Raw genomic sequence first — 15876 nt, forward strand, 5'->3', positions numbered from 1 at the left:
ATCCCCATTGAAGTATAGGTGAAGCCTCAGGTAGATCAACAGACATGGTTTGGATAAGAAACTTTACAGTGCCAGTTTGGACACACCTTCCCATTCACCTGAAAAAGAAAGTGTGTCCAAACTTTTATTACTGTAGATAGTAAAGAAGTATTGTGACACTGTTCCTCAATTGTGAAAAGTTTAAAGGAGCATAGCAATATTTTTGCATGTTTTAACCCATCTACATCCACTTATGTCGACCATTTTCCCAAAAAAATATTTCAATAGTATGAAATAAATGTGCTGAAACAACATTTCAGGAATAAAACATTTTATTTGAGATCATTTTGAGCAGATTGTGGTTTCAATTAGATTCTTGGTTTGGAATAAATGTTGTATTAGATGGAAATAGAACTGTGGGTTAGCAGCACCATGACTGACAAAAGACCTTACTACTACTGTTACTGTCTGAACATCTGCGCATCGGAAGAATGGATGACTGAATAAATACTAGTGTGTAGACAGTAATGACTAGTAGATTCCACACACACACACACACACACACACACATACACGCACTTCATTCACGATCATGGCACCGACTGACACTATGGTGCTCGTGTAGGGGGGGTGTATTCTGTCCTTGTGTTTTATCTGTCTGAATGGGTCAATGTGTGTCAGCTGACTCTGCACTCTGGGCTGAACGTGCATTGACGTTCTCAATAATGGATTCCTTGATGCGGGTTGCCGTCCTAGAACCTGATTAGCTGTAACGTGAGCTGTCTGGGTATAAATATTAGAGATGGAAATGAGTATGAATGATATTGTGTAGGTGAGTGAGGGAGATGTAGCCTACGTATAGAGACAGAAAGAAAAAAGTGAAACAGAAACTTTAATTTGGTTATTATTTAATGTAATTCTATGGTTTAGCAGTGAAGCATATGGAGCTGCGCTGCAGACTGGAGCCTCTGCTAACAGTGACAATCAGAGATTTCCTTGTGACAGCTGGCTCATGTGAATAGATTCATCATAAATTAAACATATGTCAAGCAAAATCAGCTCAAAATCCACTGATCTCCGCAATTCCATTAAAATAAATTGATTTCGGTTTAAAATTTCCCTGCTGTAAATAATGCTGTGACCAAGCTTTTATCCTCCCTTACTCTCCTCTCATTGTTAGTTGGAGTGGGTGTCACTTATCTGAGGCTCACTGACCCACTCATTCCCCTTTCTTTTCCTCATTCTCACTCTGTCTCTCTGTTAACTCACACTCTTTCTCCCTTTTTCTGTTTTGTTGCTTCATTTCTGTCGCTGAATAATAATAATATTTGCTGCTCGAATGACTTAAGTGTGTCCCGGTGGTTCATGTCACAATTAAATGGTGTGTTGTTGTCTTGTCAGATGTGACGCAGCATGAAAATATGCCAGCAATGTGTCATTGCCCTATATTAACCACAGACACACCTATTTTTCTCTGAGCTGTCATTACAGCTGGAAATCAAAGCCCCAGATGCTACTAAGGCTGTTAAATAAATCGATGTTACCAAACCACAAAGAAGCATCTTAAATTTGTGGAAATGCCCAAAACATTGAGCCACTGGAGGCTTCAGGAAACACCAGACCCCTCAGTCTCGCAACTTTCCGGGTAGATGACTTTGTGAGAAATAAAGGGTCAGTGGTTGTATGTGTGTAAAAAATTGAAGTGGGGGTAGGGAAGGTAACTTGTTGGTAAGAAAGTGAGTCAGGATCCAACTCCTGTCACCGTGCAGCTCACTGGGGATGGCGATGAGACCATTTTAGGCTTGGAACCATGTCCTTTTTGCTGCCATTAGCATTGTGTGAGTGCGCTGGTCCAGAGACAAAGACGGATTGTAAATCAAGGGAGGATGGAAAGTCTGTCTCTTTGTGACTGGTGTTTGTGTGTCTGCTTTTTCTCAATACTCATGTGTGTATATGTGTGTGTGTGTGTGTGTGTGTGAGCGCCTGAGGGATTCCTTCTCCTCTGTAAATGAGCCTCTTTTACTTTATGAATGTCTGATAAACTTTTCATCTGACAGTTAATTTGTGCGCATACGGGTTGTCGCAGAAAAAGCCAGTCTGACTGGTTAGTTAAAAGGGAAATAACACTACACCTAGCTGAAAGTATTCATTAATTTTTCTTTATTTTTGCAGATTTTTGTCCCCGTTTTCTCTCAAATTTGAATGTTCAATTCCTGTACACATTGCAGTCCTAATCACGGCAACTATAGAAACCCATGTGTGGAGCCGCCAGCTGCTTCCTTTTACCGAAAGACCTTTTGGGATGTTCACCCTATCCACACATAGTTAGTGATATTACTGTACGTTTGATACAGTAGCTCTGATGCATCTCTTGTGCACATTTGGCGTTGGAGCCCTGTGTCGAAGCCTATATTGTTTTGTAATTGATGACACAAAAAGCTTCACTTACTGTAGAATCACAAGACTGTTAAGTTTTGAGTTGTTGGTTGTAGATACAAAGGACGAGAACCTTTGCTGACTGTTCTGGACCTGCAAACACAACAATTTCCTGAAGAGAACGAGTGAGCCGGCGGTGCCGTTATTGGGAATTTAACCCTGGGTCTCTGCGGTAGGCAAGAACTTTACCCCTGCTTTATGTGTGCGCCAAAGATGAAAGTAGTGAAACTGTAAACCTTCAACTCCTGGTATCTATTGCAAGTGCTGGTTATCTGTGTCAGTTCTGGAAATTGGCTCTTATTGAGAGAGCAGTTCAAACTCAGTGCATGTGTGAGATAAACTCGTAGCTCTACTGATTATGACATGACGATGCCAAACTTCCTTTCCAAATCCCCGATCGCTTCACCCAGTAGAATTCTCACAGTTATTGGGGTTGTCATGGAGAAAATCGTGCCACTTTATGTTTGTTACCATGGGGATTCATCTATTGCAATGGCACTGCCTTGACAACCAAAATACGAATTCAGATTAATTTCCTCTTGGCAGGCCATTATCAAGATTCTCTCCAAAGATGTCATTAATATGCAGAAACCATCATCTGATAGTTTGCGAGGGATACACAGTTCCTCGCCATACACAGACACCAAAACAGAGCCCTTAATGTGAGAAAAGGAAAAGATTGGAGGAGCGATTTCTCTTGGCATGGTTTACATGAAACGTTGATGTTATCAGGTGCTTGTGGGTGGATTGACATTCCTCGAGTCAGTAAAAAAAACAGAGATAATGCTGAAACAGAGAAAACAGTTGTGACATTGCTGCTTTCATTTGTTAATTTGTGTTAAGTGCTAGAAACCTAATTTGTTGGGGCGTTTGCACATCGGCTCATCAAATGAAGCAAACACACTGTACATTGAATGCTTTTTTGCTCTCAGGACTGCCACAATATGTGTGTTGAGTAAGTTGACTGATCAGCTCTTTCTCCATTGAATAAAAATAATTGAAAGTTGATCGTTTACGCTGTGCTATTTTTATTGCTACGGATTTCACAATCTTCATGTATAACACGCAGCTGCATGCAACAAGTTCACACCTGTGCTCCGGGCTTTGTCAAAAGTAGAAGTAGATTTGTCAGGGACCATAAATCAAGTCTATTACACACACAGGATTTACTGGAAGGCATTGGACATCATAGATTGGGGATTTACAGTACATAACAGTGTACTTGTATCTAAAACTCTTGCGTGCATTGTAGCCGATGGCCCATTAGCTCGCATCAGCATACATGTCACTACAAAGCCACGGTTAGTTATGGCTCTTCCGCTTTCTCCCCTCAGAAACACTCAAATCTCAGGCTGCAGCGCAGAACCGCACCTGACATGTTTGCAGGCTCACACACACGGACTACCCTCAAATATTGAGGACAACATCGAGTACATGTCTGCTGATAGCTGAAGCTCGGCGGTTTGACACCGATTGAGATTGATCTCTGCTGACAAAACATAGACACGAACACATTCGCACATATAGAAGAACTGTCATAATCCATTAAAGCAACTCAAACTTCTCATTGCTCACAAGGAAAGAAAACACAGACAATCCATGGTCTGCCTGTTGTCGGGCACAGATATAACCTCAGATTCTCCCATTGACACCCCAGCAATGAAATGAGTAGGTGAAACCCACATATTTGGTATTTCCCTCAGCATGGAAGTAGGCATGATTGAACATTATTGCTTTCGAATTAATGCTTGGTTTCACATTCCTCTGAATGTTGTCGTGTCATGCCCATGCGTGTGAAACCAGCACTGTTAGAAATCGAAACGGTGAACAAATTTACAGTAGATCCTTTGATTTGTGACATGTTGCGTTGCTTTGGGCTTAGTGACGAACATTGTGAGAGACACAGATTTGGAAACAGAACAGGAACCCTCTTGTAGTAAGTATAAAACCCATAAAACCTGCCTGTGTCTCCGGCACAGTTTACACCCGTCATCCTCTATCAGAGTTTGCCTTTTACTAGGAATGGAGTGTTTGGTGTTGATAACACCCACTCAGACAAGCACACACAGGCCCACTGGTTGCACATAGTATAGACATGAAAATGAAACATCCCATGGCGAATAAGATAATTAATTTTTGAGAGTATTGTTCACAACCTTGTACTGTATGATGATGCAATAGCGCCACAACCTTGTGGACTTGGCACACCAATCATACCAACATGGATGAAAGTGAATGTGTGATTGCAAACTGATCGGTTCAAAGTGAATGTTTCCACCAACATGTTGAGCACATTTATGATGTGAATCATGTTCAGGCCCACATAATGATGTTTTTATTTACATTTTAGTGGCTTTTTGGTGGAGTGAAGGTGTTTAATGGTGTGCAGCAGAATAAAGCTGCTTATCCACAAAATGACATGAAGAAGAAACATTGTGTAACTTTGTCGGTTTTCATTTTAGCCAAGTTGATAGCTTTTATGTAACATTTGATGATCGATACATTTTTAAAGGAATTTTTAATGGAAAAATGTTTTAAAAATTTGCGTATTTCTGCCTCTTAAATATGAAAAATTCTTGTTTTATTTGTCTTATAGGATAATAATATATCAGTGTTACGAATTGTCATTTTAAAGAAGACATCTTTAGTTCCAGCACACTGTCAGCACTTATGGTGAATTTATTACATAATGTTTAGGTCAATTGACCTTCATCAGGCATCTCACAGAAAAAGTCAAGAAGTCATCTTTGGCATTCTTAAGTATTGTCTGACACTGTATAGACCAAACTATTAATATGTTAATTGACAAATAATTTAGCAGATTAATTAATAATAATATTAAGTGCTAAAATTTTTGTGATAGTAGTTAGTTTCAGCCCTAATGATAAAATAATCATTAGTTGCAACTAGGGCTGGACAATATATTGATATTATATCGATATCGTGATATGAGACTAGATATTGTCTTAGATTTTGGATATCATAATATCATGATATGGCATGAGTGTTGTCTTTTCCTGGTTTTAAAGGCTGGACTACAGTAAAGTGATGTAATTTTCTGAATTTACCAGGCTGTTCTACCTGAAAAATCTCATTGTGTAAATATTTTGTGAAAGCACCAGTAGTCATCCCTACAATATTGTTGCAATATTGATATATATTTGGTCAAATTTGATTTTGTCCATATCACCCAGCCCCAGTTGCAACCCTAGAGTCAAGGTCCACTTAGTAGCTTTTTCCGTAGCTTTCCACTGCATTTCTACAGTCTTCCGCTGCAAACAGAGTTTGCTCAGTTGTCATGGAGATAGGCTATTTTATGACATTTCAACTCCATCCGCTGAAGAAGACTCCAGAAACTGCTGTTTCCAAGGTTAAGAACAAGCAGTCTCATTCAATATTTACCAGATATGATAAAAATATTATATCCAAAAATTCAAGACGTGCATAAAAACAAGTGAATTAAAAATCACTGTTCATATTCTGGATAATCTCCAGGCACTCGTGAACTGACCATGTGTCTCCCCGCCGCAAGAGTTAAAGCCACTTACTCTGTTTACTTACATCTGCCAGGACACACAAGACCACACACACGCAAACCAGTCATCTGTGAAAAGCTTTTGAGGTCAAAGTTCACACCCTCTGTGAGGGGAACCAATGAACGGGCACATGAGAACATTACTGTTTTGTCTGCTGCAAACATACACGTGATAGTCTCGATGCGATGAGGAATGTAACATACAAATCTCACAGCATAAACATGTCGCTAAATATAGACAGGCGGCTTTCTTCTTTACCGTCCCTCCTCTCTGATCCTTCCCTTGTGTCTCCTCGCACTCTGTGAAATTATATGAACCATAACTGAGAGAAAACGGTTATCTCACGTCTCTTACTCTCACACCCTCTTTCTATTCCATATCTAAAATTTCCATAATCATTTAAATATCTACTTACATGTATTGTATCTCAGTTCTCAGCTGATTATTATGTTCCATTAGCAACCCACTGGCGCTTACCAACCACTATCTTCTGTAACCACTGGTTCTCATTTCCTATTATAATTCAGGGTTATGGAGCACTTAGAGTTATAAAGCCACTCCCTTTTCCAGTAGGCCTTTAATGGCTGGCTAAAAGACAATATTATCCATAAAAGTATTGTGTTACCTCTGGGAGCATGGATGTCACCGAGGCACATTATTATGTTTGTGTGTGTGTATGTGTGTGTGTGTGTGTGTTTGAGGCTGTCGTATTTAATTCAGGCTGGGAGATGAAGAGACGCATCAGGGAGACAGGGCTATAAAAAAAGAAATGGAGAGAGGTGGATGTAAGCAGAAGACAGCGTTGTGTGTTGATGATACACAAGCTGAAATTCAGCTATTGCATCAGAGGAGAGACGTCAAGCCAAATTGATTTTGTGTTTTTCTTACAAGATGATAGTTATTTTATTTCCCTTTTCTTTTAATCAGAAGTCACAGTCACACAGGAAACTTTATCTCAGTAAGGATATAGCATTACAACTAGCAGTTAAAGGTATTCCAAATTATAAACCTGAGTCATAAATAATAACTGTTGTCTGGTACTTTTACAGACACCATGAAATGGCCTATTTTCTCCCTAATATTACATAATTCCTATTGAAACTGGATTTTAGGAGAGCTACAATGATGCAGTGAAGGATCACAAAGTGTAAACCAGTGGAATATAACTTAAATACAGAAAGGCTGTTTTAATTTGATAGGACATTAAAATTTGTTATGGCTTTATTGGTTTGATTGTATTATGTTCACACCAGCCAGTTCTGGATGAGGTCACCAGTAAAGATTCACTGTTTTCCAGGAAGTTCAAGTATTTTCCACAAATCAGCTTAAGGCTAAAATGAATTGTTGAAAATTAATTAATGACAATTTTGTTCCCTCAAGTAGAAATTCATTAATCCTTTAATTATTTATTGAGCAAAAATGCTCAATAAATTGCTGCTGCTCCAAGCTTGTCAAATGCAAGGATTCTTCTGTTTTATGTCATTGTAAAGTTAATATAGTCGGATGTGAACTGTCAGTGGAAGAAAACAAGCCATGTGGAGACATCACTTTGGGCTTTGGGAACTTTTGATGAGCATTTTTCTTTTTTGACATTTTACAAACTGAACACCTAATGGATTATTTGCAAAAATACTTTAATTGATCAATATTGAAAATGTATTAATGGCAGCCCTGGTCCACTTTTGTCCCAGTCGCACTGTAATTCTAAAAATGTTCTGAGTATTTTGTAAAAAAATGAAAAAGCAACAAAATTAAGTACACTCAAAAAAGCCTGTATGCATACTAGAGGTATACTAATTGGGACACAGCACCTATTTCATTAGATGTTGATATGATGTTTTTTTTAGGATGTAGAGGCAAAAGTTGGTTGTTGTTGTCATAACGAGCCCTGACCACCAGATGTCAGACTGGATTCTTCAGTTTAAACAGGAAGTGTTAGAGTCTCTCTCCATAAAGAATTACACAAACCAATAATTAACCCTGACTCTACGAGACACAGCATATAGCACATTATTCAGCATATTGTTTAACTTCATCAGGGATATTTGTGCATGGATGCCTTTTTGCTTACTGTAGGTAGGTGTGTGCAAGAGCGACAGACAGTGACACAGAGTAATTGTGTGTACGTGCAGCATATGCGTGCGTGTGCCCTTCTCCATAGAGAATAACAATAATGAATAGCCCTGAATACAGTCCCCTGAATTCCTCTGCTTCTCAGTGGATGATACAGTTATAATTGTACTGGGCAGACTGGCTCACACTGGTATAATCCACTCACTCTCACACGCACACACACACACAAAGAGCAATAATCCACAGTGATCTGCCACCAGGGGTTTTCCTCTCTGTGTTCATTATTGATAAGGAAGAGGCATCAGGAGGTGTGATGGGGGGGAAATGTCGGGGCATTTTTATCCTGCATGGCCAACAGGAATCCATTGTTCCATCACTCCTCGTTCTCTCTTCTCTACTCCACCTTTCTCCTCTTCTGTTACTCACTAATAAACTTTGCTGTCACTTTGTCTTTGCCTCCTTAGAGAAAGAGAGAGAGAGAGATTGAAATAAAGAGATCTGTGTCATTGATAGCTCACGACGAAGAGACATCTTGATGCCGAACAGCATTCTTCATACAGACTGAAGGGAATCCGGTGATTCAACAGTAACATTATCTCATCATCCATTTCTTATGTCTGAATCTCTGTGTGTGATTAGATTATAGCTCCATCTAGAGCTCGCAGATGAGCAGAAAATATCGAATGGTTTTTTGCAACCAATATTATGATATAAATCATGATTGTTTTCTATGAATTCTGTATTTTAGATCTACAGCACATAGCAATAAACACAATATGATCGTGCCGCGCTTCATCGCAAATTTCATTTCTACATGAACGGAATCAGATGAAGTAATGTTTTTGCTTGTTCTTGTTTTATCCCCAAAAAATGCCTCGTTTTCCATTGAAATATTTTCCAATTTAGCCCACATTAATGAAAAAATTACACTAATGGTATACAGATATAATCATGCCACTCTGAAGTGGTGTCATATTTATTGATAACAGCTACATAATTGTCAGTTATACTAATAATGACAAACTGACTGTAATTTGCCATGTTCTGTTTAGACAGACTGATACCGGATTTGTGAGGCTGAAACCAAAATTGATATTTGAGAATTTTAAATACATGATAACGATACATTGCATGATAGTATTTTTTTTTCATAAACACATAACATAAAGAAACCTTTATATGTAATTATTTGGACTTTTTACAGTTGAAAAATCAACTTGAGGACAGATAATGTAATGGTGACCCTAAATGACCTCCAATATATTTTGGCATTTCTCTACAGTATCTGGTTACTTATTGGCCAACATAAACACGGATATCAGTGCGTCCTCAATAAGCTAATATTGGCCAAGGGTGTAATTGTAAAACATTGTCTAACTCTGTTTAACGGCTGTTTCCACTCAGCACAGATAGCTGAGGTGATTACTTGCAGTAGACTAGGTCAAAACCTCGTATATGACTGGACTGTGTATGGTCAATGTATGAAATAACGGCCAGTATGTTACAGAGATAGTCAGTGGTCATGTCTATAATGTGAACTCCTGGATATTAAATGTTCATGTGCAGTTTTCTGTAGTGGTCCCAGTAATATTTGTTGTGTAAGTGTACTGAAGTAGCATCGCATGACATGGTTAAGCTACGTTTGAGCGCATTTGAGTTAAAAACAAAAGGTTATAAATGCAGTTGCCAGAACAATACTTTCCACTCATATCTTGGTTGATGTTTGATTTAAAAGGGAACTTATTTTAATTCTAATTATAACTATTCTAATTACCTATCTGATAAGTCCCCCTGCTATTTCATCTGTTTCATTCTGCGGATGTTATAACAGCTACATGAGTTTCATGTATTACCTGCAAGACTTGTGTTTGAATGCTGTTGTTCATTGCTTGTGATGACCAATGGTGGTAACTTCATCACTCAATCACTCATTCACAGACAAGCATGGTCAGAAGGCTAGTCCGTGGCCGGTCTAGCCAAAAAGTCTCAGCCCACTCTGCTTTTTCAAACATCAAAACTACACCACCATGTGTTGACCCGTAGAAAGCAACGTTAACAAAACAACAGCCAAGAATTTCATTTTGTAGACAATATTAACATTAATTAGCAACAGCCGACTACATTTACCGGTGAAACTTACAGCTAAGTTGAAATAAAAATCGGAGCTCTCCAATTTTGAAAATTAAATTAATTTTAATTTTCAATTAATCGCCAACAATTTTGATAATTGATTAATTGTTTCAAATTCTCTGATTCCAGCTCCTCAAATTTGAATATTTTCTGGTTTCTTTAGTCCTCTATGACTGTTGGTCGGGACAAAACAAGACATTAAACGATGTCATCTTGGGCTTTGGGAAACAGTGATTGATGTTTTTTCTGACATTTTATAGACCAAACAACTAATCGATTAATTAATAATGAAAATAATCATTAGTTGCAGCCCTAAATAAGAGTTTTTTTTTTTATTAAAGACAAACACATTTTCTGTCTTTTTTAACTTGTTGAAGAAATGCACTGCAAACACCCTCTCTCCCTCCCTCTCTCTCTTTATCTTTATCTTCGTCTTTACACAGAACTAGACGCACACACACACACGCACACACACAGACAAACAACTGCCGATGAGCTGATATCGATTGCTGTAGCTTGTTGCTGCTCTGCTCTCACTTGTGGAGCGTGTGGGAGGCAACCACAGCCACAGACAGGTAGAAGTGAAGTGCAAGTGTGTGAGAGAAAGAGCGAGAAAGAGCGAGAATGTCTGTCTCTCTCCATCGTTCCACCCAGCCAGCCTTGTTGGCTCCCCTCCTCGCCGACAGCGTGTGTGTGTGTGTGTGTGTGTGTCTGTGCGTGTCTGTGTGTGTGCGTGTGTGTGTGTGAGGTTTGACTGTGTGTGAAAGTGGGTGTGAGCAACTGAGCGAGTTGGTCGCTGTGCGCGTTGAGAGTGGCCGCCACTCCACTCTTCTCCGCTCATCCATGCTGGATTAAAACGCGTTTTGGACATACACACATACACACACACAGCTGTTTGGGACCACACACACATTCTCACAGCTGCTGAAATGAGCGAGGAGGTTAAAGACAAGTCTACGGGGAAGTCAGCTCATCGCAAGAAGAAAGGAAAGAAGGTAAAAGAAAAATTTAAGCCTGACTTGGGTTTGTAAACAACATGGTGTGGCTGCTCCAGCTGGAACGAAAAAAAAAATCACTCAGACAGGAAATGAGGGCTGTGGTTTCACTTGTTTATTAATGACACAACAGTTAAAGGAAATATATCTGATTTGATATCAGAGGATGACTTAATAATGTCAAATATTGTACCTGGAGGTGGAAGTTTTATATCTGTGGATTCTGTTGATGGAGATGAGCAGCACTTTTGTTATGGTCGCCTTTTGTTAACTGGTGATTTGACGACAGAGCAATATCATTTCACAGCGGGGACTCTGATTGTTATTGGGGTATTTGTTCTGTAGTCATTCAATGAAACAGGACAACATTTTCAATTCTGAGTATAATCATGTTGTTGTGTTCGTTGTGTACAGCCATCGAGAGCAAAAACATTTGTGGTGTTGTTATATTTTTTGTAGCGCTGTAAGAAAAATCTTGTTTCTATCGCAAAATATTTCCCTATAAAGTTGAACACGAATCCTTTTTCGCTCTACAAACTGTGACTACAGGCACCTGTTAACCTGATAATATGCTCAGTGAGAGCGGAGGATGAGAGATGAGAGTCCAAAAAGAGAAAATGATAGGAGGAGAAAATGGAGAAAAGAAACTACGTTTGCAAATGAGACGGGGGAGGCTTCAAGGAATGAGATGAGGTAACAGGTGGGGCAAGAGAAAAGGGTAAGAAGGAGAAATGGGGAGAATATGGAAGAAAAGAACGGGGAGGAGGAGAAGAAAAGTAGGACAGGAGGTGAAAGGCAGCAGAGGAGTGAAAAGGGAGAGAAGAGGGGAGATCACGATGAAAGACAAGAAGAACAGGAGAGGTTTAGTCTGTGAAGATGGCACTTATAATGATATGTCTGTATAATGGAAATGGAAATGTCTTCCTTTGAGTAGCATCTGTGATGAATCCACAGGAACATCTTGCAGCGTTACAGCGTGGTTGAGTCAGTAATGCAATAATTTGTTGAGATAATGCAGAAAATGCCTTCTCAGTGCCCGTTCAATGATTAAAATGGGTTTTCTTGTGCTTAGCAAAGACATCAGGATTTATAGCTTCTACATCAGCCGGCTGTCTGGCAGACTGGGTGGAGACTTTCAGTTGTGTGGGTTTGTGTTTAGCTCTTGTTTATGCCACCAAAACAAATATTCCTCAGAGAGAGAGAGAATCTACTGAGGAATATTTTAATGGACTTCATTAAGTGTAGGTTTTTTGGGATACGATGTTTTGTCTTGAGAAAAAGGATTACACAGTGAGAATGAGATTAAATGTTTGGGTTAAGGTGTAGAGGTTTGGTACCTGTATCAAAACAATACTCTTCTGATACCTTATTTTGAGAAATATAAACATATTTGTCTATAAAGTAATATTCAGATGTTTAATTATATAATTTACTCCCCCCCCCCCCCCGGCATTTTGTTCTTTGGATCGTACACCATTTAATTCAATGAAGTTACTGAAGAGGGAAAAAAAAGCTCTCTGAGTTCGTATTAATGCTGCAACTATGGGTATTTTCATTGTTGATTAATCTTTTCTCAGTGAATTGATTAGTCATTCGGTCTATAAAATAACAGAAAATGGTGAAAAATGTCGATCACTGTTTCTAAAAGCCCAAGTTGACGTTCTCAAATCTCTTCTTTCGTCCCAACCAACAGTCCACAACTCAAAGATACTGAGTTTATTATCATAGAAGACAAAAGAAGTCAGAACATATTCACGTTTGAGAAGGATGAATCAGAGAATTTGGACATTTTTGCTTCATCGATTATCAAAATAGTTGGCAGTTCATTTTCTGTCGACCGAATTTCTGTGTCAGTGTCAACCAAAGTCAAACCAAGCATTTGTGTGGAGTCACTTCTCCCCAAGATTTCATTGAAATTAATTTATTATACTGCAGCATTTTGATGTTTTAAATGCTGGCGTGACTGGACCTCAAAAAGCGGAACAATTTTAATCAAAGAATGAGTAAACAAGATTCTGACTATACATTCAGTGCTAGCTTTCAATGCTTGATAGTTTTTTTTTCCCTCAATGCTACAGACACATTTCAATTTGTACCAAAAGAGTGTTTAGGTTTGATGTCCAGGTTCATTGAAGAGTGTAACTTGCTGTCCTCTAATGTACAAAAGCACAGTTGTGTGTTTCTGTGCATTGATATAACTGTCTACTGCTGTGAAAGAGACTACTGGCTAAGCACCTTTTTTTTTCTATAAGATTCAGGCTTATGTTTAGTCAGCTGTTCTTAATTGTTTTTTTGCACACACACACACTCACAACACCGCTATTTATTCTGTGTAACAGGTGCTTTAGGTTCTCCCAGTGGACAAAGAAGGCAGCATAGGGTGTATATGATTTACTTCCTCATATAATATGGATGCTACGTCCTTTAGTCAGAGCTTAGGTGCGTATATGTTTGACTATTGTGTAGGTGCTGTGATTAATGATTCTCATTGTATTTGAGGAAAGCAAATAGGGGCTTCAGAGAGGATAGAGGGGAGGGGAGCTAGAGAGAAAGGACCAGAAAAGTAGAGGAGGAGTCAAAAAAGGGTGGGGAGGAAAGGATGGAGAAGCAAAGTTAAACAAAAGCAAGAGGGAGAAGAAAATGTGAAGGAGGGAGGAGGCTAGATGAAAGGAGAAGGGGAAGAGAGGGAATGTGATGATAAAGTGGAGAGAGAGAGAAAAGAAAAGGAGAGACACGAGCTCACGATTCTGTTGTGAGACGGCGTCTCGGCTGATGAGAAATGACTGTTCTGTCGCTCTGATCCTGTGGGGAAGAGACAGTCAGGGAATAATGGAAGGAAAGGGAAGAGAACAGCAAAAGCAGATGAAAAAGATGAGTGTAGAGTGAGGTAAAGTAGAGGGGAAAAAAAAGGAGCTTGATGGCTCTATTTTTTTGCCAAGAAGCGAGAGGGCAGATGAAGAGCAGGGTAGGCAGAGAGCGAAGAGGAGGAATAGGAATGATTAGACAAAATAACCAGAAAGATCAGGACAACAGAAAGTAATCTGAGAAAAAAAAAGGATAGGGAACACATTTTTGCTTTGAATAGATGAGTGTTGCCTCCACGCTCCACCTGTTGCCACGGACACAGAGCATCTTTGGTGGTAGAACCACAGTAAAAAAACAGTAGCACTGATGTGGATGATGTGTATGAGTAACAGGGGAAGAACCACCACATACTACAAAAAGAAACAATTGAATGCTTGGATGTGGGTGTCTTAAGGTGAGAATTACGTGAGTAGTGGAAGATATTGATTATTGAGGGAAATGCAGTTATACTTAGGATGGAGGACCGCAGTTGAGGGGTTTTTCAAGCAAGGCAGTTACAGTAGATCCCTACCACTTGTAACACTGCTGTACTGTGGTTTCGTGGTTGGAGGATCGATGCCATTATTATATCTGGACTGTAGTTTTACTGTACATTCAAATATCTACACCAAGCATTTGCTTCTGTTTTTATAAAGGAATTAGTATTTTGATCTAGATGAGAAAATGTACCAGTACTGCAGGAAAGAGTGTTACCGTTCATGTCAATCAGGGAGGTTAACCTGTGGTCCCATTTAGAGCTTAGTTGTTGTTTTTTGTCATATATTAAATAAAAAATTGCAAACATTTACTGATGTCAGCTAGAAATAGTGACCCAAATAGATGGATCGGGTATTGTTGACAATGGGCCGATCTGGTATCGGACACCATAATTTTAATAAATAACAATTCAGTAAATCTATATCTCTTTATAACTCTTACAAAGTTATGAAAACAATGTTTAAGTCAAGCCTGATTTTGTTTTACACATAAGGAATGATCCCAGTCTCTTCCACACAGTGAGGCATACAGCTTATTAATTAAACACTAGTATCAGATCGTTACTCGGTATCGGCTGATACCCAAAGCCCAGGTATGGGTATTGGGATTGAAGATTGGTCCCTAGTTTCAGCTTCTCATATGAGACAATTTGATGTTTTCTTTGTCATCCATGATGGTAAACTGATGATCTTTGGGTTTGGGACTGTTTCAAGACATTATGAAGAAGTCACCTTTGACTCTGGGAAATTATAACTGGAATTTTTCACTATTTTCTGACATTCTGTAATCAAGAAAATAATCAGCAGATTAATAAATAATGAAAATAACTGTTAGTTGCAGTCCTAGTCCTATTTGTCTGTTTGCTTGTTAGTTAGCCAGATAGGAAAAGCCTGTCAGTAAATGTTGTGATTTGGTGGAAAGTTAGGTCATAGGTTTTTTTTTTTCCCAAAGCTGGGATTTCTTGAAGGGTTAGTTAGTTAAAGCTACCATCATAATCAGGTTAGCCAGGCTTAACACAAAGACTGGAAACTTAGGGAAACAGCTAGCGTAGCTCTATCCAAAGGTTACAAACTCTGCCTTCCAGCATCTCTAAAGCTCACTAATTAACATATTATATCTAATTTCTTTAATCCATACAAAAATTGCAGTGTAACAATGATATGTTGTGGTTTTACGATGGGTTATGTGCTGCACTGTTTCTTGGCTGGACGGCGTGACTGCCTGGAGTTTTGTTGTCACTGTGAGGTTGCCATTCAACCATCTGAGACTCCAGCTATGCTAGGCTAACTTCATATTTAGATCTTCTCATCTAGCTCTTGGCAAGAAAGCAAATAAATGTATGCCCGAAATGTTGAATTATTCATTTAAATCACTTGACACTTGAA

The 15876-nt window shown here is 39.0% G+C and overlaps 1 protein-coding gene across 31 annotated transcripts in view; it reads left to right on the plus strand.

The window, feature by feature from the left end:
- The window catches only part of LOC122970970 (ankyrin-3-like), a 162698-nt gene that overhangs the window by 5361 nt on the left and 141461 nt on the right, over window positions 1-15876 (plus strand). For 17 of the 31 annotated variants that reach the window (XM_044337350.1, XM_044337371.1, XM_044337364.1 and 14 more), the window contains exon 1: window positions 11054-11149. The exons of 1 other annotated variant lie outside the window; for it this stretch is intronic. In XM_044337350.1, the coding sequence (XP_044193285.1) occupies window positions 11084-11149 (66 nt within the window). In that variant the 5' untranslated portion in view covers window positions 11054-11083. Of the gene's footprint in view, window positions 1-11052; window positions 11150-15876 lie in introns of those variants that run through there. 13 more of the 31 variants (XM_044337361.1, XM_044337376.1, XM_044337379.1 and 10 more) reach the window with 3 other exon arrangements.

The sequence above is a fragment of the Thunnus albacares genome, chromosome 20 (assembly GCF_914725855.1).
Source record: "Thunnus albacares chromosome 20, fThuAlb1.1, whole genome shotgun sequence".
Lineage (NCBI taxonomy): Eukaryota > Metazoa > Chordata > Actinopteri > Scombriformes > Scombridae > Thunnus > Thunnus albacares.